Source organism: Canis lupus, chromosome 5 (assembly GCF_011100685.1).
Source record: "Canis lupus familiaris isolate Mischka breed German Shepherd chromosome 5, alternate assembly UU_Cfam_GSD_1.0, whole genome shotgun sequence".
Lineage (NCBI taxonomy): Eukaryota > Metazoa > Chordata > Mammalia > Carnivora > Canidae > Canis > Canis lupus.
This window is the reverse complement of record NC_049226.1, coordinates 78,279,428-78,307,006: the sequence shown is the minus strand read 5'-3', so window position 1 is coordinate 78,307,006 and position 27,579 is coordinate 78,279,428. Positions and strand designations below refer to the sequence as shown.

Genomic DNA, 27,579 nt, shown 5'->3' with positions numbered 1-27,579 from the left:
AGAGAGAGGCAGAGACACAGGCAGAGGGAGAAGCAGGCTCCATGCAGGAAGCCCTACGTGGGACTCGATCCCGGGTCTCCAGGATCACACCCCAGGCTGCAGGCGGCGCTAAACCGCTGCACCACTGGGGCTGCCCCCCCCTTTTTTTTTTAAAGATTTTATTTATGTATTCATGAGAGACATACAGAGAGAGGCGGAGACACAGTCAGAGGGAGAAACAGGCTCCCTGGGGGGAACCTGATGCAGGACTCAATCCCAGAATCCTGGGGTCATGAGCCAAAGACAGACATTCAACCACTGAGCCACTCAGGTGCCCCTTTTTCTCCTTTTTTTATACTTTACTGGTAAATGAAAAACTTTAACAGTGTAAGATACATGAGCTAAGCTGAAATCGAATGTACCTTAGTCACCTGTGATTTTATGAACTGCCTCAATAGGAGAGTGCCCAGAAATATTTTAGCTTTAAAGGAATATGTAGTCATCACACAGGAAATACTTTCAACTAAAATTAAGCAAAGATTTTGACCGGAGAGATTTAAGTTGCTTTATAACATGAAACATAGGCTCTTGGGGAAATAGCTTCATGACTATAAAAGAGGTGGTTGGGATCCCTGGGTGGCACAGCGGTTTGGCGCCTGCCTTTGGCCCGGGGCGCGATCCTGGAGACCCGGGATCGAATCCCACATTGGGCTCCCGGTGCATGGAGCCTGCTTCTCCCTCTGCCTGTGTCTCTGCCTCTCTCTCTCTCTCTCTCTGTGACTATCATAAATTAAAAAAAAAAAAAAAAAAAAAAAAAAGGAGGTGGTTATTGGACTAATTGCAAGATGACATCAAGCAGCTTGAACAGTCAGATGTCCCAGATGTCCAAGTTCGTTGGCAGTTGAAGTTGGTGGAGAAATTAGTGGAGAAATTGAATTGGTGAATTCAATTCAAGTAGAGAAAGTGAATTGGTGGAGAAATTAGACACATAGTAAACCATTGTGGTTGGAAGGAGGGTGGAACCTCCGGGCCTCTGGTTCTATGAAGTCAAGATGAAGCTACAGACCCCAACAGGATGAGAAGTCATTAACATAAATGTTGCAGACCACTCCCCAGCCCTCAGGTACACCCCCCTACCCCCCAGGCCCTGGTGACAAGATGGAGGCAGATGGGCTCGTGAAGAGGTGGCAGGGCAGTGGTACGAGTGAACAAGGAAAGTCCAGGGATACATACACACCCTGAACTGTTCCTAAGTTATAGATACCGCGTTCTGGCTTTGATACATTGATTAGAGGTCTGGAAGGGAGAAATTGGATCAGCTCTTGTTTCTTTCTTTAGTTCTTGCCTCACCATTAAAAGGATCCACTTGCTGGCAGTGCAAAGTTACTTCTTGTTACAGCAACTTGCTTGTGCCCACCTCCCTAATGTACTTATCTTCATTTTACCATAGGTACGTAAACCAGGTAATTGTCAGTGACATGGCCAGTAAAAGGAAATGGTGCTTCCTGTGCAACTGTTGGCTGGCCGTTGACCTCGGAGAGTGCCAGCGTGACCGGGTCTTCATGCCAGTCTCAAAGAAAGAACTCTTTTCCTTTAGGTATTGGTGAGAAAATGGTGGTGTTCTGCAGGTCTCTACAGCTCTGTTAGTTTTTCTTCATTCTTCTTTCTGCTTCTCAGACTGGATAATTCCAGTTGAGCTATCTTCAGGTATGTTGATTCTTTCATCTGACTGCTTAGATCTACTCTGGAGCCTTTCTAGTGAACTTGGCATTTCACTTAATGTGTTTTTCAACTGCAGACTTTCTGTTTGGTTCTTTTTTTTTTTTTTTTTAAGATTTTATTTATTCATGAGAGACACAGGGAGAGAGGTAGAGACAGGCAGAGGAGAAACAGACTTCCTGCGGGGAGCCCGATGCGGGGCTCAATCCCAGGACCCTGGGATCACGACCTTTGCCAAAGGCAGAGGCTCAACCACTGACCCACTCAGGTCCCTTATTTGGTTCTTTTAAAAAATAATTTCTAGGGGATCCCTGGGTGGCTCAGCGGTTTAGCTCCTGCCTTTGGCCCAGGGCGTGATCCTGGAGTCCCGGGATCGAGTCCCATGTCGGGCTCCTTGTATGGAGCCTGCTTCTCCCTCTGCCTGTGTCTCTGCCTCTCTCTCTCTCTCTCTCTCTGTGTGTGTGTGTCTCTCATGAATAAATAAATAAAAATCTTTTTAAAAAAATAATTTCTAGGGTCCTGGGATCAAATCCCACATTGGGCTCCCCACGGGGAGCCTGCTTCTCCCTCTGCCTATGTCCCTGCCTCTCTCTGTGTGTCCCTCATGAATAAATGAATAAAATAATAATAATTTCTATATGTCTATTGATGTTTTCTATTTGGCAAGATACTATTCTCATATACTTTAGTCCTTTAGATATGGTTTCCTTTAGTTCTTTGAATACACTTAAAATAGGTGATTTAAAGTTTGTTTTAATATATCCAGTGTCTTGGCTTCCTCAGGGACAGTGTATTTATTGCTTTGTGTGTACGCACATGCACATGTTCGTTCTTTCTTTCGGTGTCTTGTGATCTTTTGTTAAAAATTAGACCTTTTAAACAATAGAGTGTGGCAATCCTGGAAATCCGATTTCCTTTCCCTCCCCCAGGATTTCTTGTTCTTAGAGTGCATAATTGTTGTCTAGTGACTTTTCTGAATGAATTATGTATTCTTTATCATGGCATGCAACTGAAGTTTCTGCCCAGCTTGTTTTGTGGTCAGCTAATGTTTGGACAGAGATCTTATAAATGCCTGGAATCAGCAAATCTCCCATTCTTTGCTGAGGGGTTTTGTGTGCATGTTGTGGCATGCCTTCAACACTCAGTGAGGCAACTGACAGCTCTGCCTTAGCCTTCACTTCCTGCTTCCTGAGAGCTTCAAGGTCATCCAGGGGTGAGAACTTAAGGCATTCTCAAGGGTTTTTTGAGCATGCACACAGCTCTGGGCATGTATTTGGCCTTCCAGATTCCCAGAAATATGTCAGAGCTTTTCAAACCTCCCATAGACTTCTTGTTTCCCAGTTTTTTTCTTTTAAGCTTTTTGGTTAGCCTGTTGCTCACCCGCCAGGGCAGACAACTGTGAAGTTAAACAATTGCCTCTAAATATTTTTTGATAGTGCCCCAAAGGAAAAGCATTTTACAGCAGGTGAGCACCCAGTCAAGTCAAATAAGGGCAGCCTTGCACGTTGGGTTTTCCAGGGGACTACCAGACAAGTCAAATAATCACAATTCTTTGAGAAGGAGGCTTTGAAGTATCTTCAATCCCATTCTGCCCTCCTCTTACTGGCAGCTGCTTTTCACTGTGATTAAAGACTGTCAGGTTACCATATAGCTAGAGAAAAGGAGATGGAACTAGGGCAAGTCACAATGCCACAGAGTTAACTGTTTTTACTGATATTCAGACATTTTTCTTAAATAACCACTCTCAGGTTGCTATAATACTTGGGTTATTTATGTGAACTCTGAAAATTTCAATTCTGGCTTTTTCTTTAAAGATTTTATTTATTTTAGAGAGAGTGTGCACAGGAATGGGGGGAGGGGCAGAGTGGAAAGAAGAGAATCTCGGGCAGACTCTGAGCTGAGCACAAAGCCCAGTGCAGGGCTGTCTCATGACCCTGAGATCATGGCCTGAGCTGAAATCAGAGTCAGATGCTCACCTGACTGAGCTGCTCAGGCACCCCCAATTCTGGCTATTTATTTTTATATTTTTAAAGATTTTATTTATTCATGAAAAACAGAGAAAGAGGCAGAGACACAGGCAGAGGAAGAAGCAGGCTCCCTGTGGGGAGCCCGATATGAGACTTGATCCTGGGACTCTGCGATCATGCCCTGAGCCAAAGGCAGATGCTCAACCACAGAGCCACTCAGGCATCCCAAATTCTGGCTTTTTATTTTATTTTTAAAGATGTTATTTCTTTATTCATGAGAGACAGAGAGAGAGAGAGAGAGAGAAAGAGGCAGAGACATAGGCAGAGGGAGAAGCAGGCTCCATGCAGGGAGGCCGATGGTGGGACCTGATCCCAGGACCCCAGGATCATGCCCTGGGCCGAAGGCAGGTGCTAAACTGCTGAGCCACCCAGGGATCCCCATAAATTCTGGCTTTTTAAAACAAGTTTTATCATTGCTGGAATGGAAGAGAGAAAATTCAAAGATATTTACTCTTTCATTTTCACGGATCCAAATGGATTTACTACTAAGAGCAATAGTAGCAGTGAGAGTCATATTTTGTCACTTCCCAGAAGCTTGATTCTGACGGGGTGACATGATGAGAGCCAGGTGTTACCTGCATATGCAGTGGAGACAGATACATGACAGAAGAGGAACGCTAGGCTGAAAAGACTGATCTGATCTAAGTGCTTCTGGAAAACCTACGAGTGCTCCTTGTGAACTTAGACATTATCTTTATTACCCTGCAATGTAAGCCCATCTCTCAAGGGGTGGAAAGGAGGCATTTCTTCTTTTATAACCCTGGAATGTCTCTGGGGAGTGGGATGTCTCCATCTTTACAACCTGGAACTGTAAATAAAGTTGCACTAAATAGAATCACTATCTTTGTCCTTCCAGGGCTGTTTATTCAGAGATACCAGAGAAGATGGGAGCACAGTCTTTATTAATCCTAGATGTGAAGTGTTGGTGGGGATCTGCATTCCCAAACCGCCTCTGCTATTGCCTGTCTCCTCTCAATCTGGCTTTTAGTTTTAAAGTATGCTGCCTTTTCTCTTTTTAATATGTTCTCTTTCTCGTCAGTGTCCCAAATTTTATTATAACTCTTTTGGTTGTGGATTTTCTTTTTTATCTTGTTTGGTATTCACACGGTACTTCAAAAAAATGTTTTATTGTGATAAAATACACATAACATAGAATGTACTTTGAATGTGCAGCATCATGCCTTCCAGTCTGAAAAAGTCTGACTTTGCTTGTGAAAATATCGCCCCTCCAGCATTCCCTGTATTGGAATCTCTCAAACTATCTTCTGTGTTTTTAAAATGGACCTGCATATTTATCGTATTTTTGTCTCTCTGCAGTTATCCTGGGTCAGTTCTGCAGTACAGCCTTTTAGTTCACTAATTTTCTCGTCCGCCATGTCCATACCTCCTACGTTTTTCATTTTAATGACCATATTTTCAGGTTTAAGATTTCAAATTAAGTCCTGTGTTTTTGTTATTTATTCTTCTTAAGTGAATGTTCCTTGACTTGTCTCTTTTAAGCAACCTGAAATACTTATTTTAAAATCTTTGTCAGACTGTTCCACAAAATTAATCTCTTCAGGTCTGAGTTACTACTGTGTTGGCTGCCATTCTCCACATTCAATTTCTTCGTGTATTTAGGAATTAGAGATTATATGTTTATTTGGGGCAGTTTTATTGTTAAATTTCTCTCCCTCTCCCTCTCCTCTGATTAGTAGTCTTGCTACTGTTCCATGCAGTCCTTCACATCACTAGTCTAAAATTAGGTAGACCAGATTATATTACAGTAGTTTGGAGCTCCTGCCCCTCACTGGAATGAACAAAAAGTAGGGCTATTGCAGATCTTATCATGAACCAGTCCAGTGTGTTTTATTGGCTCAATTCCTGCTGTTCTTTTTCACCCACCTCCATACCTGTAAATTGGAGTCTTTTGTTACGCAGTATCCCTTCATGAGCTCTAGCCTGAACCTGGGCTCCCCTGAGGTTGGTTTCACTCTCCCTTCCCCCTCCCCAGACACTTTGAGTTCCAGGACCCTATGAGAGGCAAAGCCCCGCCTGTGTACTGTCTTCTTCCAGACCCGGCACAGAAATCCTGTGACTTCCCTGCTCATCATCACTTTTTCTCATTCCATTTCTCCTCAGAGAGAGTTATCCTGTTTTTAAGCCCAGCCAATATTTTTTATTCTTTCTTTTTGTATCTTATTTCTAGTTCCTCCACATTTGGAGTAGAGCAGGTCCTCAAAGTATGAATTTACTGAACTATCTTGAGTGGAAACCTAATGCAAACTTTTGAAAAGCAAAAGATTTATCAAAACTCTTGGAAAGCTAAAAAAAAAAAAACTTTAATTTTAAACTCTCATACCATATAAATTAACCTTATCCTCAAAAACCTTTAGTCCTAAAATCACCAGAGAATCATGCTGCCGTGTCATTTGAAAGCACCTTCAAGGGGTATAGGAGAGCAGCTGGGTGGTTGAGATAAGCCTGATGCCGGGCAAATCACATCTTCTTTTAGAACACTATCAGGATGAAAACTCACATCTGTCCTGTTCTCATTTATCTTTGTAGACACCTGTTCTCCTCCATCATTGTAGAAAAGCTCACCCAGGATTATCTGTGGCTCTCGGTTTTAACTCGACATCCCTGGAACCGGTTCACAAGAGTCCAGAGGCTCACCTGTTACATGACCTTGCTTCTGTGCAACATGGTCATCAATGTTATGTTCTGGAGGACAAGCAGCACCACTGCCAAGAGAGACGAGCAAGGTAGGGGTGAGCCTGACGTGTGGTGTTTGTGGTGTATGATCCTGTTACTGTACTGCATCCTCCTTTTCAGGGTCAGAAGCAGCCCTGCTGGGCCTTTGCTTTTCCTTTGCTGCCCTAACATTTGAATACTTTACAGATTTCCTCACTGTTCCCATTCATTAATGAGTGAAGCAGGCTTGGGAACACATCGGGATCTTTACTGCCACGATGATGTCCTCTCCTTAGATAATCATGGTTAAATTACCAAATAAATACCTAAACCCAGAAAAAGAATGACTGAGATGATTTCAGTTCTTGAGGATGAAGGTTGACACAATGCTCTTATTCCAGTGGGTCCATTTGCTGTGACCTGGTCCCAGGTGATCATCAGCGTCCAAACTGCTGTCCTTCTCTTCCCTGTCAATCTTGTAATTGGGCGCCTCTTCCCACTGATCCAGCCACAGGAACCCCGGCCTCTCTTTCCTCCCAGCCAAGCCTCCTGCCTCTCGGATGCTACTTTTGAGCCTCTGTCTCTCACAGAGGTGGCTGAGGTAAGCTTCGTGTCTAATTTGATAGGTAGATGGCGGGCCCTGCTTCCCGTGTTGTGAGAAAGGCTAGTGGAGAGGATCTCCTGGAAAGCTCTCCAGTCCTATTAACCTTGATACCTTTTCTCTAACTCCTGTCCCCTGGGCCATGATGCATCATGCCCCTCACCTGTCCTCTTAATGTATTCTGAGGACTGGGTGTGAACGCAGGTTGTACTACTCTAGAGTTTTCATTGTTGATGTTTGATCAAACTGTCTCTTCTTTCATTCGGTATTCCCTCATAAAACTAGTTTTGAAGCTACTATTAGGTGACTGCTTTCTGAAAAAGGAGAAAGAAAATGAAAAATGGAGGTTCTTTCCACTAAGCGTTTGGCTCTCCAAGTAAAGCCTTACCACCTATAACAGCTACCAGTCCTGGGTGAATGTCACACTGATTTTTCTTGTCTTGGTTCTACATTTAGGAATTAAAGGAAACTGTGGGATTCCTGCTCAGGAGAAATACATACCTACTCTCAGAGTGTGAACAATCCTTATGGACTTCTTATAGCATTAACAAGCTGGTTCAGCTTTTATCCAGCCTCATCTATTCTCACTTAGAGCGTCACGGCTCTCACCAGCAGGCAGGACCCCATCGGGCAAATGGTAAACCTCAGGTTTTAGTAACTGATCTGTTCTCTGCCTCCCACTTGCTTGCCTCTTACTCCTTCCTACCTCTTGGTGTAACCAGCAGGCGTGATACGGCCTTCTGCTTATTTCACTTTGCTTAAGCTTCCAGGATAGAGCTGATCGCTTTAAGGACAATATATCTGGTGATACAAAGTAAAGGATGAAGAAAGAACCCACAAAAGTGCCCTCCGTTTTAGATCCCTTTACACTCCATCTGATTTGTTGGGGGCTCTTGAGCCTTGTCATTCTTTCTGTGGAATAGTGAGATTATGTGATTTATGGAATCTTGAATATAGTCTTCACGTCTTGGGTACTTACTGTAGTTCTAGTGAAGAAGCCCAGTTAGGTTTAAATTCTTATTTGATTCTAGATCAAAGTGTAGAGTTTTAGAAATTGTTACTAATGCACTAATTCACCAGCATGCTCAGAGAAGACAATAATTGTGTCCAGTCTCCACTGATTGGTAGATTTATCCTCATTGTCAGTGAATGAGTTGCTGCTCTCTGCCCTTGAGCACTATCTGTTGACCCCCCACTTGCAGAAGTGTGAGCCCTGGCCTGTATTTGCAGTGGTTCCTGATAGCCACCACCATCTCTGCTGTTACCTGCTGGGAGTTGTGCAGCGGCTCCATTCTCACTTAAGTGCCGTGGGTCCCACTCAGGTCGACCAGCCTTGTGACGTCCTGGATGCCACCAACCAACTGCAAAAACTCCAGAAGCTCTTGGAAACACGTGTTCTTCACCTCGAGCAGGGGCCCTCCAGGTAAGACCCGGCACCTGGCTTCCCTGAACACCTGCTGTCATCCCGAACCTCTCTCTCCCCACTGTTGGTGTTCAGATGGTTCCTTTAACCTCTCTTCTGCAGGGAGGTCACCAGTTTCCCCCTCCTGAGCCCAGAAGAAGGGAAGGAGCCCATCGCTTACAGCCTGCCCAGAGGAGTGACTTATATCTGCTGGCTCTGTCTGGGTGTCACTAGCCTGGTTGCAGCCTTTTTTACTGCACTTTACAGCCTGGAACTGACCAAAGACCAAGCCACCAGCTGGGTGATGTCAGTGATACTATCAGTGCTTCAAAACATTGTCATCAGCCAGCCAATAAAGGTATGTGAAAAGCAGATAGTATCAGCCCAGGGGCCCCCTGTGGTTGCAGGTAGCTCAGAAAAATGAGATCCTTGGGTGTCAATTTAAAGTGCCTCATGGTTCTGACAATTTGACAAAAGGAAAAAAATAAAAGGAAACAACAGAAATAGGCAGAATGAAATTTCAGATATGTGTGAAGTCTCGGAAAAAACTAAGGAGAACTGATGGCGTGAGTAATAGAAGCAGAGCAGAAAAAGATTGCCAAGTTAGGAAAGGTCAAGTAAAAAAAATCAATCGACGATAAATTACTTTGAAAAAAAAAAAAAACCCACCAGAAAACTTAATTTTTAAAAACTTTTCATTAAGAAAAATGTCAAGCCCACAGAAGTGTGTAGAGAATAGTGTAATGAGGGCAGCCCGGGTGGCTCAGGGGTTTAGCACCGCCTTCGGCCTAGGGTCTGATCCTGGAGTCCCGGGATCGAGTCCCATGTCGGACTCCGCGCAGGGAGTCTGCTTCTCCCTCTGCCTGTGTCTCTGCCTCTCTCTGTTTCTCTCAGTCTCTGTCTCTGTCTCTCTCTCTCTGTCTCTCACGAATAAATAAATAAAATCTAAAAAAAAGAAAAAATAGTGTAATGAATTCTACTATTCTGTTAGCCAGCTACAATAATTACTTCATTGCCAAAAACAAGCCAGTCTCGCTTGATCTGTTTTGGGAGGGGAAAAAAAAACCCTTCACATCCTTTTATCCCTAAGTATTTTAGTGTATATATATATATATATATATATATATATATGTTTTTTAAATTTTATTTATTTATTTATGAGACACACACACACAGAAGCAGAGACCGGCAGAGGGAGAAGCAGCTCCATGCAGGGAGCCCGATGCAGGACTCGATCCGGAGACTCCAGGATCAGGCCCCAGGCTGAAGGCAGGCACTAAACCGCTGAGCCACCCAGGGATCCCCCTAGTGTATATATTTCTAAAAGATAAAAACTTTTCTTTTAAAAACATAAATATAAAAACTATTATCACACTAATGTCTTAATATTTACACAGTATGAACATACCTTATACTGTGAAAAGGTTAAGATGGTAAGTTTTTGTTATGTGTGTTTTATCACGTTTTTTTAAAGTCAATGTTCCAGTTTTCCTAGTTGTCTCATAAATGTTTATTTTATGTTTACTTTGTTCAGATCAAGATTCAAATAAGGTCCATGTGTTGCAATTAGTTGGTCTCTTAAGTACTTTTTATACTGAGTCCGCACATCACTCTCCATTCTTGCTATTTGTCACAGTGCATTTGTTGAAGAAACCAAATTTTGTCCAGGAGAGTTTTCCATATCCTGTTTTTGGTGACAGGATTGCTTCTGCTTTAAGGACCCTGGAGGATGGGCCAGAACTCCCACAAGCAAACCTGGAGAGCTCTTAAAACTCTTTTGACATTCAGGCCTCACTCCAGGCCAATTTAATAGTAATCTCTGGAGATGGGTTCCAAGGCCCAGCACATTTAAAACTTCCCAAGTGATTCTGGTGTACAGTCCCATTTGAGACCCACCAACTCTGGAGAGAACAAGGAGTAGGTAGGTCTTAATGAAAAACTGCTGGAGGATGATACGGTGCCTGGATGGCTCAGTCAGTGGAGCCTATGACTCTTGATCTCAGGGTTGTAAGCTTGACCCCACACTTAGTATAGAGATCACTTAAATTTTTAAAAATTCTCTAAAAAAAGAACTGCTGGAGTAGAGAGACAAAAAAAATGACAAGATCTCTTAAGGAAATTCAGTTATATCAAACACAGAAATGAAATGTGATTTACCAGCTTTTAAAATTCAGAAGTTGAGTTGAAGGAGATGTCACTAGTGAGACTCAAATTAATGACCAGGAAAATCATACAAACAAAAATAATGCAAAACATGAAGTACAGATTTAAAAATACTGAGTAAGAACGAAGATACTTAGATAGTAGTCTAAGCCTATTTGACATGCAGTAGTAGAAGTGTTAATAATTAAACAATCTGGGGCGCCTGGGTGGCTCAATGGTTGAGCGTCTGCCTTTGACTCGGGGCATGATTCCAAAGCCCCAGGATCCAGTCCCACATCAGGCTCCCTGCGTGGAGCCTGCTCCTCCCTCTGCCTGTGTCTCTGCCTCTCTCTCTCTCTCTCTCTCTCTCTCTGTCCCTCATGAATAAATAAAAGCTTTAAAAAAAACTAAACAATCCACTGTTGCAAAGAAATACTGAATTTATATTGAAAGGCCTCAATTATTTCCAGGCGTAATCAGGTTTGTTTGGGTTTAGTTAGTTAGTTAGTTGGTTAGTTAGTGAGAGCAAGCATGTATATGGGGCGGGGGGTGGGGGAGCAGACTCCCTGCTGAGCAAGGGGCCCAATGTAGAGCTCTATCCCAGGACCCTGGGATCATGACCTGAGCCAAAGGTAGTTACTTAACCAACTGAGCCACCCAGGCACACTGAAATGGAGGATAGTTCTGGAATGGGGCTGACCTGTCTGCATTCCTGACAATTTCCCAGTGATCACTAGTCCGTAGATCATACTTGGGGTAATATTCTGAATAATAGCTTCTGTGATATGTCAATATCTTGAAAAAAATTAATGATGGAGGAGTGTTCTAGATCCTTTGAATAAATAAGACATTTTAAATATGAATAGGATATTATACAAGGAAATTATTGATAATTTCCTTAAGTGTGATAATGATAGGAGAATGTCTTGGTTCTTAGGTGACACATGCTTGCATTCAGGCAGTCCTTGCTTTGGAGTGTTTCCATGTACATGAATTTAGGTACATGGTTTAGTTAAATAACACCAGTGTCCCAGCAACACAGCTGAAATATCATTTACCCGTGAGTGATTGCATAAAGTTCTAACTACTTGTTGCTAGCTCTTCAGTCCACAGATCACTACCTAATAACATCTGTGCATCATGATCAGTGACCAGTTGTGTCACTTCTTTCAAAGTGTGTGGATGAATAGCCACTTGTTATCCAGATTAGGTGCAGAGGGCAAAGTGTATAGCTTTGTTATCTCCTTGTCTCCCAGCCGTAAACACCTGTGACATAAAAAAAAAAAAAAAAAAAGTAACTGAAAGAGTCAGTGGACCAGCCAACATGTAAATGCAACACGGGTGCCTGGCTGGCTCAGTCAGTGAAGCCTGCAACTCCTGACCTCAGGGTTTTGAGTTCAAGCCTCACATGGGGTGTAGCGATTGCTTAAATAGATAAAACTTTAGAGACCCCTGGGTGGCTCAGTGATTAAGCGTCTGCCTTTGGCTCAGTGCATGATCCCAGAGTCCTGGATTGAGTTCCACATCAGGCTTCCTGCATGGAGCCTGCTTCTCCCTCTGCCTGTGTCTCTGCCTCTCTCTCTGTGTCTTATGAGTAAATAAATAAAATCTTTTAAAATAAATAAATAAAGCTTTAAAAAATAAATGAAAGTGGTAAAAACATGATAATACATGTTGATACCAGAGATAATGGGCATTCACTGCTGGTTGAGGAAAAATCTTGTGCTAACAGAGGAAAAGCCTTCAAATTCTGCATCCCTTTAGTAAATAAGCTTCAATTCTAAAGACCTATCCTGAGAAAATTCTGAGCACTTTATTTTTAAAAATTGGCGACAACTTAATGCCCAAAAATAGGACACTGCTTTACTTATGAGATAGCCATAGCCATATAATGGAATGCCAGGGAACCATTAAAAATATTAAAGAAAGGGATCCCTGGGTGGCGCAGCGGTTTGGCGCCTGCCTTTGGCCCAGGGCGCGATCCTGGAGACCCGGGATCGAATCCCACATCGGGCTCCCGGTGCATGGAGCCTGCTTCTCCCTCTGCCTGTGTCTCTGCCTCTCTCTCTCTCTCTCTCTCTCTCTGTGACTATCATAAATAAATAAAAATTTAAAAAAAATATTAAAGAAAAATTAATGATGGGGGCAGCTGGGTGGCTCAGTGGTTGAGCATCTGCCTTCAGCTCAGGTTGTGATCCCAGGGTCCTGGGATCAAGTCCTGCATCAGGCTCCCCACAGGGAGCCTGCTTCTCCCTCTGCCTATATCTCTGCCTCTCCCTCTGTGTGTCTCATGAATAAATAAAATCTTTTTAAAAAATGTAGTGATGTGAAAGCTAGTCTGGATATATTAAAAGTGATAGTTTATATTCCAAATGTTAAGATTTTCTTAAAATCTCTAATTTTTTTCTCTGCCTCTCTCTCTCTGTGTCTCTCATCAATAAATAAATAAAATCTTTTATAAAAAAAAGTGTAGCTTCTCCGTCCGGCTCATCTGAGATCATGCAAAGACAGGTGTTCTTAAGTAACTTGCAAGGATCATCACAAATCATTCAATAGTTTAAGCTTTCCTAGCTAAGCAGTTTAAGGACTGCAGGCAGAAATACAAATATAAACATTGTATTAACCAGGTCCCTGGTTATGCAAAAATTATTATGAAACTCCCTAATTTTCAGTTTTCCATGGCAGTAAAGGGCCAAATAATGGAAATGCATGAATTATACCTTCACCTTTGTGTAACGGTGTCACCTTCTCCTATGGTCTTCCTGTCTAGGCGATCTTCCTTGCTTTGTTCGATTCCCTGATGCTGAGCAGGATGCCGTGGCTTACCAAAGAGAAGGAACAACAGACGAGGAGGATCTTGGCACTCGTGGGTAATTCCAATAGTTCTCTAACTACCAGCATCTGATTTTGCAAAGAACAAATATCGGAACACTGGACATCCAGGCATGTCACTGACTCAGATTTTTCTGTACAGGAATCTTGCCTCTCAATAGCTGGCTGTTCCTCCTCCATCCACTGCCTGAGACAAACCAGTGCCTCACCGACACTCGCGCTCTCTCAGCGCTTTACTCCGCGTCTGTGTCCTACATCTCCTCCTGAATCTCTCTCACTCTTGAGGCCCCAGGGCTGTTTCCAACCACTCACCACCTGTATCGGATACCTTCATATTGTCTCAAATCAGACGTTCTCCAATCAGGATGGCCTGCCCTGCAAACCCCTTCTTGACTATATTTTCTCATGCTTTAAAAAAGTTTGTTTATTTATTTAAGAGAGAGAGAGAGAGCAAGAGGGCAGATGGAGAGGGAGAGAGAATCCAAAGCAGATGCTGTGCCAAGCACAGAGCCTAACGTGGGGCCAGATCTCCAGACCCTGAGATCATCACCGGAGCCTAAACCAAGAGTCAAACGCTTAACCCTAACTGCACCATCCGGATGCCTATATATTTCCTCCTTTCCAAGAAGAACATCCCCACTCTCTAAAAAGGTCAGAGTAATCCTAAATTCCTATTTCTCACATTCAGTCACTAAGCCTGAGGGAAACTATCCTTTAAATAAGCTACGTCTATCGTGCAGGTGAACCTCACAAACACAATGATTAGCTAAAAACTAACACAATTCTTTAATTATGGGAAACAATACATATATATATGTATACATATGTGTATATATTTTTTTTAATGAAGAAATGCATGAAAATTATAAACTTAAATTCAGGATTAGATTAGCTCTCTGAAGGAAAGGAAGGGATACCATCCCAGATGAACACTATCAGACTTTATAAGTGGCAATTACATTCATTCATTCATTCATTCATTCATTTATTTATTTATTTATTTATGAATGAGAGAGTGAGCATGAGCAATGGGAGAGGGGACGAGAGTCTTAGGCAGGCTCCAGGCCCAGCATGGAGCCCAATGCTGGGCTCGATCTCACAACCCTGAGATCACGACTTAAGCTGAAATCAAGGGTGGGATGCTTAACTGACTAAGCCACCCAGGCGCCCTGAATTTTTATTTAAGTAATCTCTATACCCAACATGGGCCTCAAACAACCCCAAGATCAAGAGTCACATGCTCTTTCAACTGAGCCAGCTGGACACCCCATGCGATAGCTATTTCTTAAGCTCGGTGGTAAACACATTTACTAAGGGGTAAGTAATTACTTACAAGATTTTTATTTTTTATTTTTTTTATTTTTACTTACAAGATTTTTAAAAATTAATCTGATTTCCAACTGCCTTCCTAGTTCTCCTTTCATTTATCTGTGCTCTTGAATTGCTATTCCCTCTGCCTAAGAGGTTTTTTTTTTTTCATGTTCATTTGGAGAATTGTATCTGACTCATCCTTCAAAACAAATGTCAAGTTTCACTCTGATACCTTCTCTGACTTCCTTAGGAGGTTTATTTTCTCTTTGGTGATTCCCCAAGCACTAGTCACATACTTGCTGGTAAGTTTTATGTCCTCTTCTAATTCCTTCTTTCTCTCCATCTTGATTCACATGTCTCTGGATACTTCTCACAGGGTGGTCTGCAGACCAGCATCATTGGCATCTCCTGGAATTTTCAGAAGTGTGTAATCTTGGGTCTCACCTCAGAATCTGAATTTGAGCAAAATTCCCGTGTGATTCCTGTGCCCACTGAAATTTGAAAAACACTGCTATAGAATATTACACCCACCACGTGGTTCGCTGATTAGAACTGTTTGTTTCGGGGATCCCTGGGTGGCTCAGTGGTTTAGCGCCTGCCTTTGGCCCAGGGTGCGATCGAGTCCCACGTCAGGCTCCCAGCATGAAGCCTGCTTCTCCCTCTGCCTGTGTCTCTGCCCCTCTCTCTCTCTCTCTCTCTCTCTATGTCTATCATAAATAAATAAATCTTTAAAAAAAAAAAAAGAACTGTTTGTTTCTCATCCAAGATAAATACAGAAATTGAGAGTACACATGTAGAAAGTTTTATAGCAATTGAACAGACCAGTTTTAGACATATTGTGTCTAATTTTCAAAATGGCATTTGGATTTTACATACTCCTATTTTACTTCATTTTTCCAATTATTAATTTTTAATATATTTTATAAAAGTATCAGCACCCAGGGCTGGGTCAGTGGCACAATCAGTTGAGGGACCAACTCTTTGTTTTTTAGCCCAGGGATGGAACCCAGTGATGAGCTCTGAGCGCAGGGTGGAACCCGCTTAAGATTCTCTCTCCCTCTCCCTCTGCCTCCATACCTCTCTGTCTGTCTCTCTCTCAGAGACATAAATATCAAAAAAAAAAAAATCAATCCCTAGTGGACTGCAATTTTTTAAAAATCCTTCATGATAGTTTGAGAAGTGCCATGAAGATAGCTTTATTCTTTGTTTTTTTCAGCATTTAGCAGGAGGTACTCCCAGAGTTTCACCAATTGTTGATGAATAACTGCTTAATGAAATATAACTACTTTTTGGCCTACATTTATGTTTTTGACAGCAAAATGCTCACCATTACCTGGCTCAAGAGATAAGAATAACCCCATCTATGTAGCTCCAGCTGCCAACAGTCCAGTTAAGCGCCCAGAAAGAACCATGAAAGAGAAGAAACTCTTCAAGCTGACAGGAGATATTTTGGGTATGGAGAGCAACCAGTAATGTGTCAACCCTGCAGCATGTTTCCCAGCCATGGGGGTGTGAGAAGAAAATGAAAATAGAGGACAAAAAAAAAAAAAAAGAAAAGAAAAAGAAAATAGAGGACAGTGAAAAGCTATTTGAAAGTACTCACTTTGAAAAAATATGCAAAAACAAACAAAAAAAAAAAAAAGAAAAAATATGCACTCTAAGGCGGTGTGGTGAATGGGAACTTGGGAGTTGTGAGACGTCCACATGAGCTTGAATGAGTCCTTTCCTCCACAAACAGAAATTAATAACACAGATTGCTCTGTGTGCTTCACAGGCTGGAGGGGGAAATGAATATGCTTTCAGAACTGGCTCTCCTATAAGTGCAGGGGAACTGGTTCAGCACATCCAGTGAGTGTTTGGATTATCAAATTTCCTGGACCAAAAAAGGCCAATTCTGTTTTTAATCTGCCTTCCCTTTCTTGTGAACACACTCCATAGATAGCTAGAGAGAGAGAAAGGTTGGGGGCAGGGGTGCATTTAGTTTTAAAAAGTAAAATACAACAATTTTTATTTGGATTTTGTGTATCTTATTTCAGGTAAAATTTCTGAATAGTGGCAGAATAATTCTGGGAAGAAATATGTCAATATTTGTAGATATTTGTACGTACCACTACGTGCTAGATACGCTGGCTCATCTGTTTACAGTTGTTAGGTTGAACCATATGGAATTGCCAAGGCTTAGGAACCATGAGGGAGGAGGTGTAGAGAATTTCGAAGCTAACCACTCAACTGTGATTTATTTTTGCCCTTTCCTATCCTAGTACAAGTCCTCTTCCTTATCTTGTTGATGACCACAGTCTACTCAGCACAGAACTCCAATAGGTTTTACCTCCATCAAGCTCTCCGGAAGAGCTTTTCCCGCCATTTCTCAGAGATCAGACTTCTGAAGCATTTTTACTTGTGGGCCAATCACACCCTCCTTCCTAGCCTTTATGGGGATTACAGAGGTATGGACACATAACCCACTTCTCGGATGCTTCGTGTTCAATGTTTTCTACCAGTTACCGATTGTCGTAACTTTATTTTTATTTTAAAGATTTTATTTACTTATTCATGAGAGATATGCAGAGAGAGAAAGAGTCAGAGACACAGGCAGAGGGAGAAGCAGGCTCTTTGCAGGGAGCCCGATGTGGGACTCGATTCCAGGTCTCCAGGGTCACGCCCTGGGCTGAAGGCGGCACTAAACTGCTGAGCCTCCCGGGCTGCCCACTTTGTCATAACTTTAGATCTTAAGTAAGCTGTATTCTGGAAACTGTTGTGTTCATTTAATTCAGCATTGATGGCTTCCTTTTGGGATCTAGAGTGTCTCCTATGTTTCTAGGGAAAGAAACCTAAAAGACTTATCTTAATAAAGGTGGTTTTAGTGCATTTAGGAGAGTTTTTATAGATGGCAACTCCTATGCATTGTACATTGATTCTTTTTCTTTTTTTAAGATACTTATTTTATTTAGGGAGTGAGAGTGCCCCCGTGCAGGGAGGGGCAGAGGGAGAAGGAAAGAATCTCCAGCAGATTCTGCACTGAGCACTAAGCCCAGCAGGGCTCAGATGATGGGCTCAATCTCACACAACCCTGAGATCATGACGTGAGCCAAAATCAAGAGTCAGACTGAACCACCTAGATGTCCCGCGTGTTGATTCTTTCTAGTTCAGTTTTGGATGGTGACGGTTCTAGGTTCAGGGCACATTGTATGTGCGATCTGTAACTCTGTGCTGAATAAAGTAGTGACCAAATAAAAAGTGAATCGAACCCTGGGTGGCTAAGGCTAGTGTCATCTTGATAGGAATGATCCTCCTCTTAGAGTCTTTGGCTCTGCAGTATGGTGTCCAAAGACACAGACTTGGAAGTCAGATTGATGAGGTTCAGATCCTGGTGCTCTACCTATTAGCTGTGTGTTCTTGGGTAAATTACAATCTGTTGTGCCTGTTTCCCCATCCATATGATGAGGATAATGTTAGGATCTGCCCCATAGGATTGACGTGAAGATTAAAAACTCTGTAGATCTTAGAACAATGTCTGACCCATAGTATACACTGGATAAGTGTCCATCATTATTTTTAACTGGGGCGATTGGGGCTCTGGCTAGCGGAACAACAGAGCGTCCATGAGTTACCTGGACAGGCTGAGGAAGAACAACAGCAATCTGCAGATAAAGGAATATAATGAAGGAGACCTGAGGTGAAAAGCAGTACCAATTGCCCCTAATGTGATTTATCTCTTCAACTACTAACAAATCTTTACTTTCAATTTTTTTAATGTTATTTTTTTCCTATAGATTTTGTTCATTTATTTGAGAGAGAATGAGAGCATGAGCGCCTAGGTGTCCCTATATTTTTCTCAAAGATTTATTTTAGAGACAGAGAGCATGCAAATAATATCTGCAAGATGAATACCTTGAATGTGCTAAAATGTGCATACATTCTTAATTTAAAAAGCTACTGCCAGTCTTTTCCTTCTTGTACCGATTAACACTCCCATGAGCACTGCAGAAGAGTCTACTCACGTCCCCAACAGCCCGGTGAGTGTTGGTGTTTTCAGACAATACCCAGAGCTTTAGAGTAGATGACAGGCTTTGCAAGAGCAGTCTTGAGAAATGCAGGTCAAAACTAGAGGAAGGTACCATTTCCCACCTCTCATTTGGACAACCTTGTCTCTGCTCGTGCCCCTCTTCATTCCATCTTCCCCATCGTATTGTTTTCAAACATAAATCTGATAGGATAAGTCCTATCCCACTTACAATTCCAGATCCCTTCCCGAGCTTACAGGGGAAGGCTCCCGCCCCCAGCAACATCCAGTCCCTCCCTCCTATCCCAGCCCTCCCGCCCTCCCGGCCTTTCACCAGGGGCTCAGGTGGGTATGGATCTGCTCTGGTCTCTGGGTGGACAGGCCTGACTACAGAACCATGTTCAGAAGGGCTGGCATGGGACAAGGGTTGGAGCAGAGCAGGCCTATTACCAGGTACAAGAATGAGTGTGGTTCCCACCAGATTTCTGGAGGGTTCCTTCGAGGTCACTGGGTGAGCCCCTGGGCAGGCAGGATGGGCCCTTGACTGTGGCTGAGAGGGACTGAACTGAGTCCCAGGCCTCTTCTGGATCCACAGCCAGGGCTAATGTCTACAGACCTGGTTCTAAAGGGATATATGAATGTGTCCCCATCAGGTCTCCTGGTGGGCAGGGTTGCTCCCTGACCATGGCTGGGATGGCCTGGAGCCAAGTTAGAGGGAAGTTTCAGGATCTGAAGTCAGACAAGGTTGGTAGGCTTGTCTCCAGGAGCACTGACAGGTGTGTCTCCCTGCAGGTCTCTGGACTAGCAGGTCTGCTCATGTACTGCAGCCACGTCCAGCTGAGGGCCGTTTCAGGATCTTTAGACAGATTGAGTTTGGTGAGCTTGCCTCTAGGGACCCTTGGACTGTGTCTGAGAGGGATTGGCGCTCAGTTAGGACTAAGGTCTGCAGACCTGTTACCTGAAACACTGGCAGGAGTGACTCCTGGGTCCCTTGGCATATGGTGCTGGTGGCAGGACCAACACCTAAAGGTGTTGTGGCCAAGTCCACAGGGGGACAGAGCTGTTTCTTGGTCTGTTGTCAGGACCACAGTGGGTGAGTCAGCCATCTGGGCATGGACCTGCCTTCCCAGAATGGTTTGCTGGTCTTGGGCTCCACTGGAGTTTCACCGCTCCCTACCTTTGGACCCCACGGCTCCTTTCATCTGCAGCTGGCTGCCAAATTATTGTTACTGAGAGGAGATACAAGCAAGGGCACCTCCTATTTCACCATCTTGCTGATGCCTTTCAGTTGATTCTCATGATTTCTAGATCATCTATGTATCACTTACAAATTATGATCATTTCACTTCCTTATTTTTATACCTCTTATTCTTTTTTCTTACCCGGTTGCATTAGCTAGAAATTCCAATTATGTTTTTTAAAATAGTGGTGAAATGTGCATTTTGGGGGCACCTGGGTGGCTCAGTCAGTTAAGTCTCTGCCTTTGCCTTCGGTCATGATCTCGGGGTCCTGGGATCAAGCCCTGCATTGGGCTCCCTGGTCAGCAGGGAGTCTGCTTCTCCCTCTGCCTCTCCCTTCCTCCCTCCATCCCGCTGTGTGTGCTTGCGTGCTCTCTCTCTCTGTCTCTCTCAAATAAGATTTTTTAATGTGCTAACTTAATGAAACATTTATAAAATGTTACTAACTTAATGAAACATTTATAAAAATGGTTTCTTGTACTCTTTTGTTAGGGTTTATTGCCGATGGGAACTCCTTTCTTTTGGGCAATGTTCTGCTTCGTCAGATTCGCATTCCCAGTGCCGTACTACTTCCAACTGGAATGTCTCCCCACGAACAAGTGAAGCTATCTCCCCAAGATCAAGAGGATACAGAGAACTATGGAGTAAACTGGGGTCCCCCTGATACAAACATCACAAAATCAGACAACATTTGGCATTATCAGAATCAAGAGATACTGGGTGGCTATCCTATCCAAGGGGAACATGCCACTTACTCAGGAGGAGGGTATGTTGTGAAACTTGGAAGAAGCTCCAGTACTGCAATCAGGTGAGCAAGCCTGAGCCCTGGACAAGGGAACCAAGATATGTCCATTCGTCCATTCTTAAGACAATTACAGCTGCTATAATGCTACTCTGTTGTCTGTAACACTTGTAGACACTTCTTAGGCTTTTAAGGCAATCTTTTAGTTTAAAAATTCCTTGTTCAACCTCAAACTACAGGTATGTTTTAGTTTGGCAGTTTTCCAAGACTCATTTTTTTTTTCTCGTCTGGGAAAATACCTACCAGTTTCAATTCAGATATCTCTTGTTTAGGCAAACTGTAATCTTCAAATTCAACAGGAAATATTGCCCTTCATGAACCACAATCAATTCAAAATTCAGAGTCAAATTGCCGGAGACTTTAGAGTGGTTTTGTATGTCTATGTGATAAGAATCTTTGTCATTGTATATGAAAGGGCTTAATTTATCTCTCATTTAAATTTATATCAAGAATTTACTCAAAAAAATGATGCCAACCAAATAATGACATTTCCACTCCTCACACTTCCCAAAACTGAATAGCCATTAATAACAAGTAGCATTTAGGGGCACATGGGTGGGTGGCTCAGTCAGTTGAGCATGTGCCTTCACCTCAGGTTTATGATCCCAGGATCCTGGAATTGAGCACCAGGTCGGGCTCCCTGCTCAGTGGGGAGTCTGCTTCTCCCTCTCCCTCTGTCCCTCCCCACCACTCATGCTCTGGCCTGCTCACTCTCTCTTAAATACATAAATAAAATTATAAATAAATAAAGAGTAGCATTTAACATTTAGAAGTAGAAATAGAGTAATAGAGGTAGTTGACATAAAATAATCCTACCCTAGATGTTTAGCACCACATACGTTTTCTTGATCATTTAATCTTAGTATGAATGCTATTATGAAAACCTTCATCTTTATAGTCTTCTAAACTTCTATTTTACAGTAGTGAAAGTTTGAGCATTAGTAATAATATTTTATAAGTAAACTAGATTTGGAAATGCAGCTTTGCAACTGGTATGTGATATTGGAAATGCCAGGGCACTTTTCTCCTTTGCAGGGTTAAATGGAGAAAGTCGCTGGCCCTGTCCCCCTTTATTTTCCCAGTGTTCTGCAGCATCTTGAACAGAGCCACTGGCTTGACCATTGCACCAAAAGCCTCTTTGTGGAATTTGTGGTCTTCAATGCTAATGTGAACCTGTTCTGCGTAGTGACCCTGATTTTGGAGTCCAACAACATGGGTATGAAGATCTCGTCTCTCCTCTCCCTCTGACCTGGGTACTTCGGAGCTGTTTCTTTCTTTTATACCATTAAAATGTAGTATTTTGGGCAGCCTGGGTGGCTCAGCGGTTTAGCGCTGCCTTCAGCCCCGGGGCGTGATCCTGGAGACCCAGGATCGAGTCCCATGTTGGGCTCCCTGCGTGGGGCCTGGTTCTCCCTCTGCCTATGTCTCTGCCTCTCTCTCTCTCTCTCTCTATGTGGGTTTCTTACGAATAAATAAATAAAACCTTAAAAAAAATAAAATACAGTATTTTAATTAAAGTTATAATACATAATTTTAAAAGTAAAATAGTTCAATGCCAAAACTAGACATCTTCTCTTCCTCCCTACCTTATTCCCAGAGACAGTTAGCTCCAGCTATTTTAACTGGTTCTTTGAAATTTAAAAATTAACATGCTTATTACCTATTTCATGAATTTTCAGTTTTAGATATTATCTCTTTCTTCCTACGATGAACATTTAACTTTCTTATACCCACATATTACACACACACACACTCTCTCTTTTAGCTTTCCTTATTCTCCCAACATAGTAATAATTATGGTTTAATATTTCCATTATTGTGATTATATAAATGATTTTTCAAAGATGAACCATATATTACAATTTCTTTTCTACATTTTCCTTAGAATTTATAATTACCCTTTTTTTTCATTTGCTTGGTTTTGCATGGATCTATCATTGATTCATCTCCAAACTCCTAGAAGAAAAAATCTCATTCTGTTCAAGAAGTATCAAGCAGCCTTTATCATTTTATCTTGCATTTTATTTAAGATTTATTTATTTATTTATTTATTTATTTATTTATTTATTTATGAGAGAGAGAGAGAGAGAGAGAGGCAGAGACACAGGCAGAGGGAGAAGCAGGCTCCATGCAAGGAGCCCGACGTGGGACTCGATCGTGGGACTCCAGGATCCTGCCCTGGGCCAAAGGCTGGCGCCAAACCGTTGAGCCACCCAGTATCTTTTAAAAGATAAAGTATTTATCTTTTAAAAGATAAAATGAGGGGATCCCAGTATACTTGGAAATATACCTGGTGCCCATGACTTCACATTCTCTCAACAATAGAAAATAAACCTTTAGTTTTAGGGTGGTGGAAGGCAGGATAGGCAGCAAATACCTCATTGTGAGCGATGAGGGAGGAAATCAGGGATCCAATTGCTTATGTTCCGATTTGCAATCAGTTCTATTTTCAGTCCCACCTGACCTTCAGAAGTACATGATGCTGGCAATTTTCCAGGCTTGTTTCTGGGTTTCCTACACAGCTGACTTTGGTTTCAGCTTTCTTGAATCTTCTGTCGGTGTCATTCTGTTTTCCAGCTTCCAACACTTCGTTGCTATCATCTACCCTCTTCTTTTACTTCGAGGTTTTTTTTCCTTTCACTATCATTTTAGTGGCATTTAATGAGATGAGAGGGAAACTTGTATATTCACTTCCCCTACCTTTAACAGGAAGTCTTTCCTAACCAAGCTTCCTCTCTGTCTTGTCCCCAGAACTTGCCACTAGTAGCCTTCCATTTACCACCAGGCGTTACTTCTGATCAGCAGTGTTATATTCAGCGTAGATCTCTGTACTTCCTTCTGAATGAAGCTTTATGAAGGCTTCCTGTGGTCTTTATAAGGTTTTTTTTTATTGTTGGTAACTACCAAAAAATAAATAGGGCTAAAAAGTAAACATGGGAAAATCCCAGTCTTAAAAGCTAACGATATGAAGTAGGAATTAATTTTATTCTCAAATGTACTTTCTCTTATACATTTCTAATATTTTGGGGTTTTATGAAAGTTTATATTCACAAGTTCTTATATGTTTTTTTTTTAATTTTTTAAATTTATTTATGATAGTCATACACACAGAGAGAGAGACAGAGACAGAGACAGAGAGACAGAGACACAGGCAGAGGGAGAAGCAGGCTCCATGCACTGGGAGCCCGACGTTGGACTCGATCCCGGTTTTCCAGGATTGTGCCCTGGGCCAAAGGCAGGCGCTAAACCGCTGAGCCACCCAGGGATCCCCCTTATATGTTTTTTTTTAAAGGATTCACTTTTTTTTTTTTTTTTAAGATTATTTATTTGAGAGAGAGAGAGAGAGAGCAGGAGTGGCAGGGGAAGGTAGGGGCAGAGGGAGAGGGAGAAGCAGACTCCCCGCTGAGCCGGGAGCCTGACAAGGGTTTATCCCAGGACCACGAGATCATGACCTGAGCTGAAGGCAGACGCTAAACCAACTGAGCCACCCAGGTGCCCCACCTTTCATGAATTTGCAAACAATAATCTCACTGTCCTAGCTGGAATCTGAGGCTTTTTAGTCTATCTTTATATAAATGACTATTCCCAGGATACTCTTAGTCTTCACGGGGTATTAATGCTTTATACTTAGAAAGTAGTGGGATCCCTGGGTGGCGCAGCGGTTTGGCGCCTGCCTTTGGCCCAGGGCACGATCCTGGAGACCCAGGATCGAATCCCACGTCGGGCTCCCGGTGCATGGAGCCTGCTTCTCCCTCTGCCTATGTCTCTGCCTCTCTCTCTCTCTCTCTGTGTGTGACTATCATAAATAAATAAAAATTAAAAAAAAAAGAAAGTAGCTAAATTTGAAGTGGCTCAAAGCACTTTCATCATACTAATTTCTGAAAATCAATTTTATTTTTTTAAAGATTTTATTCATCAGACTGGGGGCGGGGGGCGGGGAGCAAAGACATAGGCAGAGGGAGAAGCAGGCTCTTTGCAAGGAGCCCGATGTGGGACTTGATTCAGGCCTTCGGGATCACGCCCTGAGCTGAAGGCAGACGCTCAACCACTGAGCCTCCTAGGTGTCCCTGAAAATCTATTTTAAATAGCTTTAAATTCCGTTCTCTCCACACTTTATATTGTAGTCATCAGTTCTCTTCCAAACACTATTACAACTAGTCAGTGCATCTGACTGCGTGCATGATCTCAGTTAATATCCATGACAGCTCTAGAGGAAATACCATGTGAAATGTAGAGATTCAGGAACATTTGAAATAGGTGATCCAGGGGAGCACATGGGTGGCTCAGTCGGTTAAGTGTCCGGCTCAGGTCACGATCTCAGGTTTGTGAGACTGGGCCCCCTGTTGGGCTCCATGCTCAGCAGAGAGTCTGCGTGAGAGTCTCTTTCCCCACACATGTGCTCTCTTTCTCAAATAAACTCTAAAAAAAAAAAAAAAAAAAAAAAAAAAAAAGATAATCCAGGAACAGCTACACTCATTTCAGAGTTTGAAAGGAAGAGGACACAAGCTTTAAAGACTCTTGACTCACAGGTGTTTTTTGTTGTTGTTAGGTACGTTCTTCACCTCGCTGAGGTTGGACACTTTAACTTCCTTTCAGGCAAAGAAGGACTTTGCCTGGTCTGTCATCTCACAAGTCGTCTACTACCTACTAGTCTGTTACTGTGCCTTTATACAGGTGAATTTAAAGTGTTAGATGTAAGAAATTCTAAGGTTTCCCATGTTATCCAGGGAGCTCCACAATGAGCTATTACTAGAATTAATGGCTATGACTTTGTTCCTTTCCAAGGCCTGAATTCAGTTAAAGGCTGACTTGCTTTCTACCAAGTAGCTCTTCCAGTTTCCCAGAGTTAAGGAATTAAGTCTGTAGAAAGAATACTATTTTTTGTACAGTTGCATTATCCCTATATAAGGTAATAGCAAGAATGGAAAATATGAACAAATACTCAAAAGTACAGGTAATGGCACCAAAAGCGAATTGATCTTAAGCCAACACATCTTCAGGCTCAATAACTAATTTGGAGACCTTCTTAAATTTAAGCAACCTGAATGAAGGAATGAACATACCCAAGAAAGTTGTATTAGAGGAAGCCACCTTTTCTGTAAGCCACAGCTCTTTGTGACTCTAGAGCAGAACCAAGACCATAACCCATTGTGTCCAAGTTAGATTTGACAAGTACACAGCTTAGTCTTTTGCTGGTGTTAAAATATTTCATTAGGGAAAGACCTGGCTAATCCTTAAGGCAAGCAGTAGTGACTGTGGTGTCCGTGTGTAGGGTCATCGGCTGAAACAGCAGAGGTGGAGGTTCTTCACTAGGAAAAGAAACATTCTGGACATGAGCATAATCCTTATTAGCTTTGTCCTCCTGGGTCTGGAGGTGAAGCTTACTTCTCTGTGTAAGAAAAACATGGCACAGTACCACTATGACCGTGACAGGTAAGGAGCCTGAGCAGCACAAGCTATTTCTTTTCAATGTTTAAAGTTTCACAGTTACACAGAAGCATTCTTTCAAAGTCCCCTTCCTCCTCCACTGCTCTACAGACCTATATTTGTATAATACCAGAGTTAAACATAGACCTCGTACTAATGTCCCCAGCTGAGAAAACAAGAAACTGTATTGCTAATCACATTGAAAAGCTCTTCTGCCTTTATAATAGGTATGTGCTTGTCAAGGATAATGCATTTAAATTTCACATAGCAAGGAGCTGGAATTAGTTATACTGTGCACCCTGGCCAAAGAATCCTTTAAATAAGGATGCCTGGGTGGCTCAGCGGTTGAGCGTTGAGCGTCTGCCTTTGGCTCAGGGCGTGATCCTGGAGTCCTGGGATCGAGTCCCACATCGGGCTCCCTGCATGGAGCCTGCTTCTCTGCCTGTCTCTGCTGCTCTTTCTCTCACAAATAAATAAAATCTTAAAAAAACAAAAAAAAAACAAAAAAAAAAAACTCCTTTAAATAAAATCACAACACAGTGCATTTTCTTTTTTTTTTTTCAAGATTTATTTATTTATGATAGAGGCAGAGACACAGGCAGAGGGAGAAGCAGGCTCCATCCCGGGAGCCCGATGTGGGACTTGATCCCGGAACTCCAGGATCGCGCCCTGGGCCAAAGGCAGGCACCAAACCGCTGAGCCACCCAGGGATCCCCCCACAGTGCATTTTCTAAATCCAAAGAGGGTTGCTTTCTTTGTAGGAATGTTCATTCATTTGGGTATCTGTTAATAAGAGACATCCTGGTGCCCCTCTGGGTACCTTCTTGGTGTTTCCCATGGAGAAGAAATCTATTTCCCAGACTAAGTATTGCCACATGGTACTTTTACTTTCTCAGTGGCTAGTAGTGTGGATTGCTAATCTGTGTAATGAGAAACTGTCCCAGGTCAGCCTTACAGAGGGTCACTTATGCAGAGACACAGTTTCTGTACAGTTTAAATGGTGTTGACAGTTGGGAGTCCATCTTGCTGTATGGCACTGCCTCGGCCTTAGACACTGAAACCATTGTGATCAAGCGCCAACTTGCTCCATCTATGGGAGTCTTTCCAAGTAACCTACTTAGTTGCTGCAACACAAGATTATGAGTATGTTCCTCACATTAACACTCCTCATGTCGTTTATTCATCATCTTTCTGCTTTCAGCACTGTTAAACCTATTAAATCAATTACTCCCAGAGAATATAGGATTAAAGTGTCATGGAAAACAGACTAGCATAATGGCACATCTCATTAGGTTAAGGAGGAAGGAGAGGAGGGATTGAACTCAAACCAGAGCAGTGGAGGAAGCTGCCCTTGATTTGCAGGTTGAATTTTGAGTAATCTGCTAGGGGTCGTATTTCAGGGTTTCTTCAGCTGTCTCCCAAC

The 27,579-nt window shown here is 42.6% G+C and overlaps 1 protein-coding gene across 1 annotated transcript in view; it reads left to right on the top strand.

Annotated features, from left to right (window-relative positions):
- PKD1L3 (polycystin 1 like 3, transient receptor potential channel interacting) overlaps positions 1-27,579 on the top strand; it is a 69,264-nt gene that overhangs the window by 30,774 nt on the left and 10,911 nt on the right. Inside the window, exons 18-30 of the mRNA XM_038538446.1 lie at positions 1,430-1,576; positions 6,273-6,469; positions 6,800-6,999; positions 7,456-7,636; positions 8,230-8,422; positions 8,525-8,759; positions 13,314-13,413; positions 16,002-16,139; positions 16,948-17,133; positions 20,420-20,735; positions 21,812-21,945; positions 25,279-25,403; positions 26,002-26,162. Of these exons, the coding sequence (XP_038394374.1) occupies positions 1,430-1,576; positions 6,273-6,469; positions 6,800-6,999; positions 7,456-7,636; positions 8,230-8,422; positions 8,525-8,759; positions 13,314-13,413; positions 16,002-16,139; positions 16,948-17,133; positions 20,420-20,735; positions 21,812-21,945; positions 25,279-25,403; positions 26,002-26,162 (2,313 nt within the window). The remainder of the gene's footprint in view (positions 1-1,429; positions 1,577-6,272; positions 6,470-6,799; positions 7,000-7,455; positions 7,637-8,229; positions 8,423-8,524; positions 8,760-13,313; positions 13,414-16,001; positions 16,140-16,947; positions 17,134-20,419; positions 20,736-21,811; positions 21,946-25,278; positions 25,404-26,001; positions 26,163-27,579) is intronic.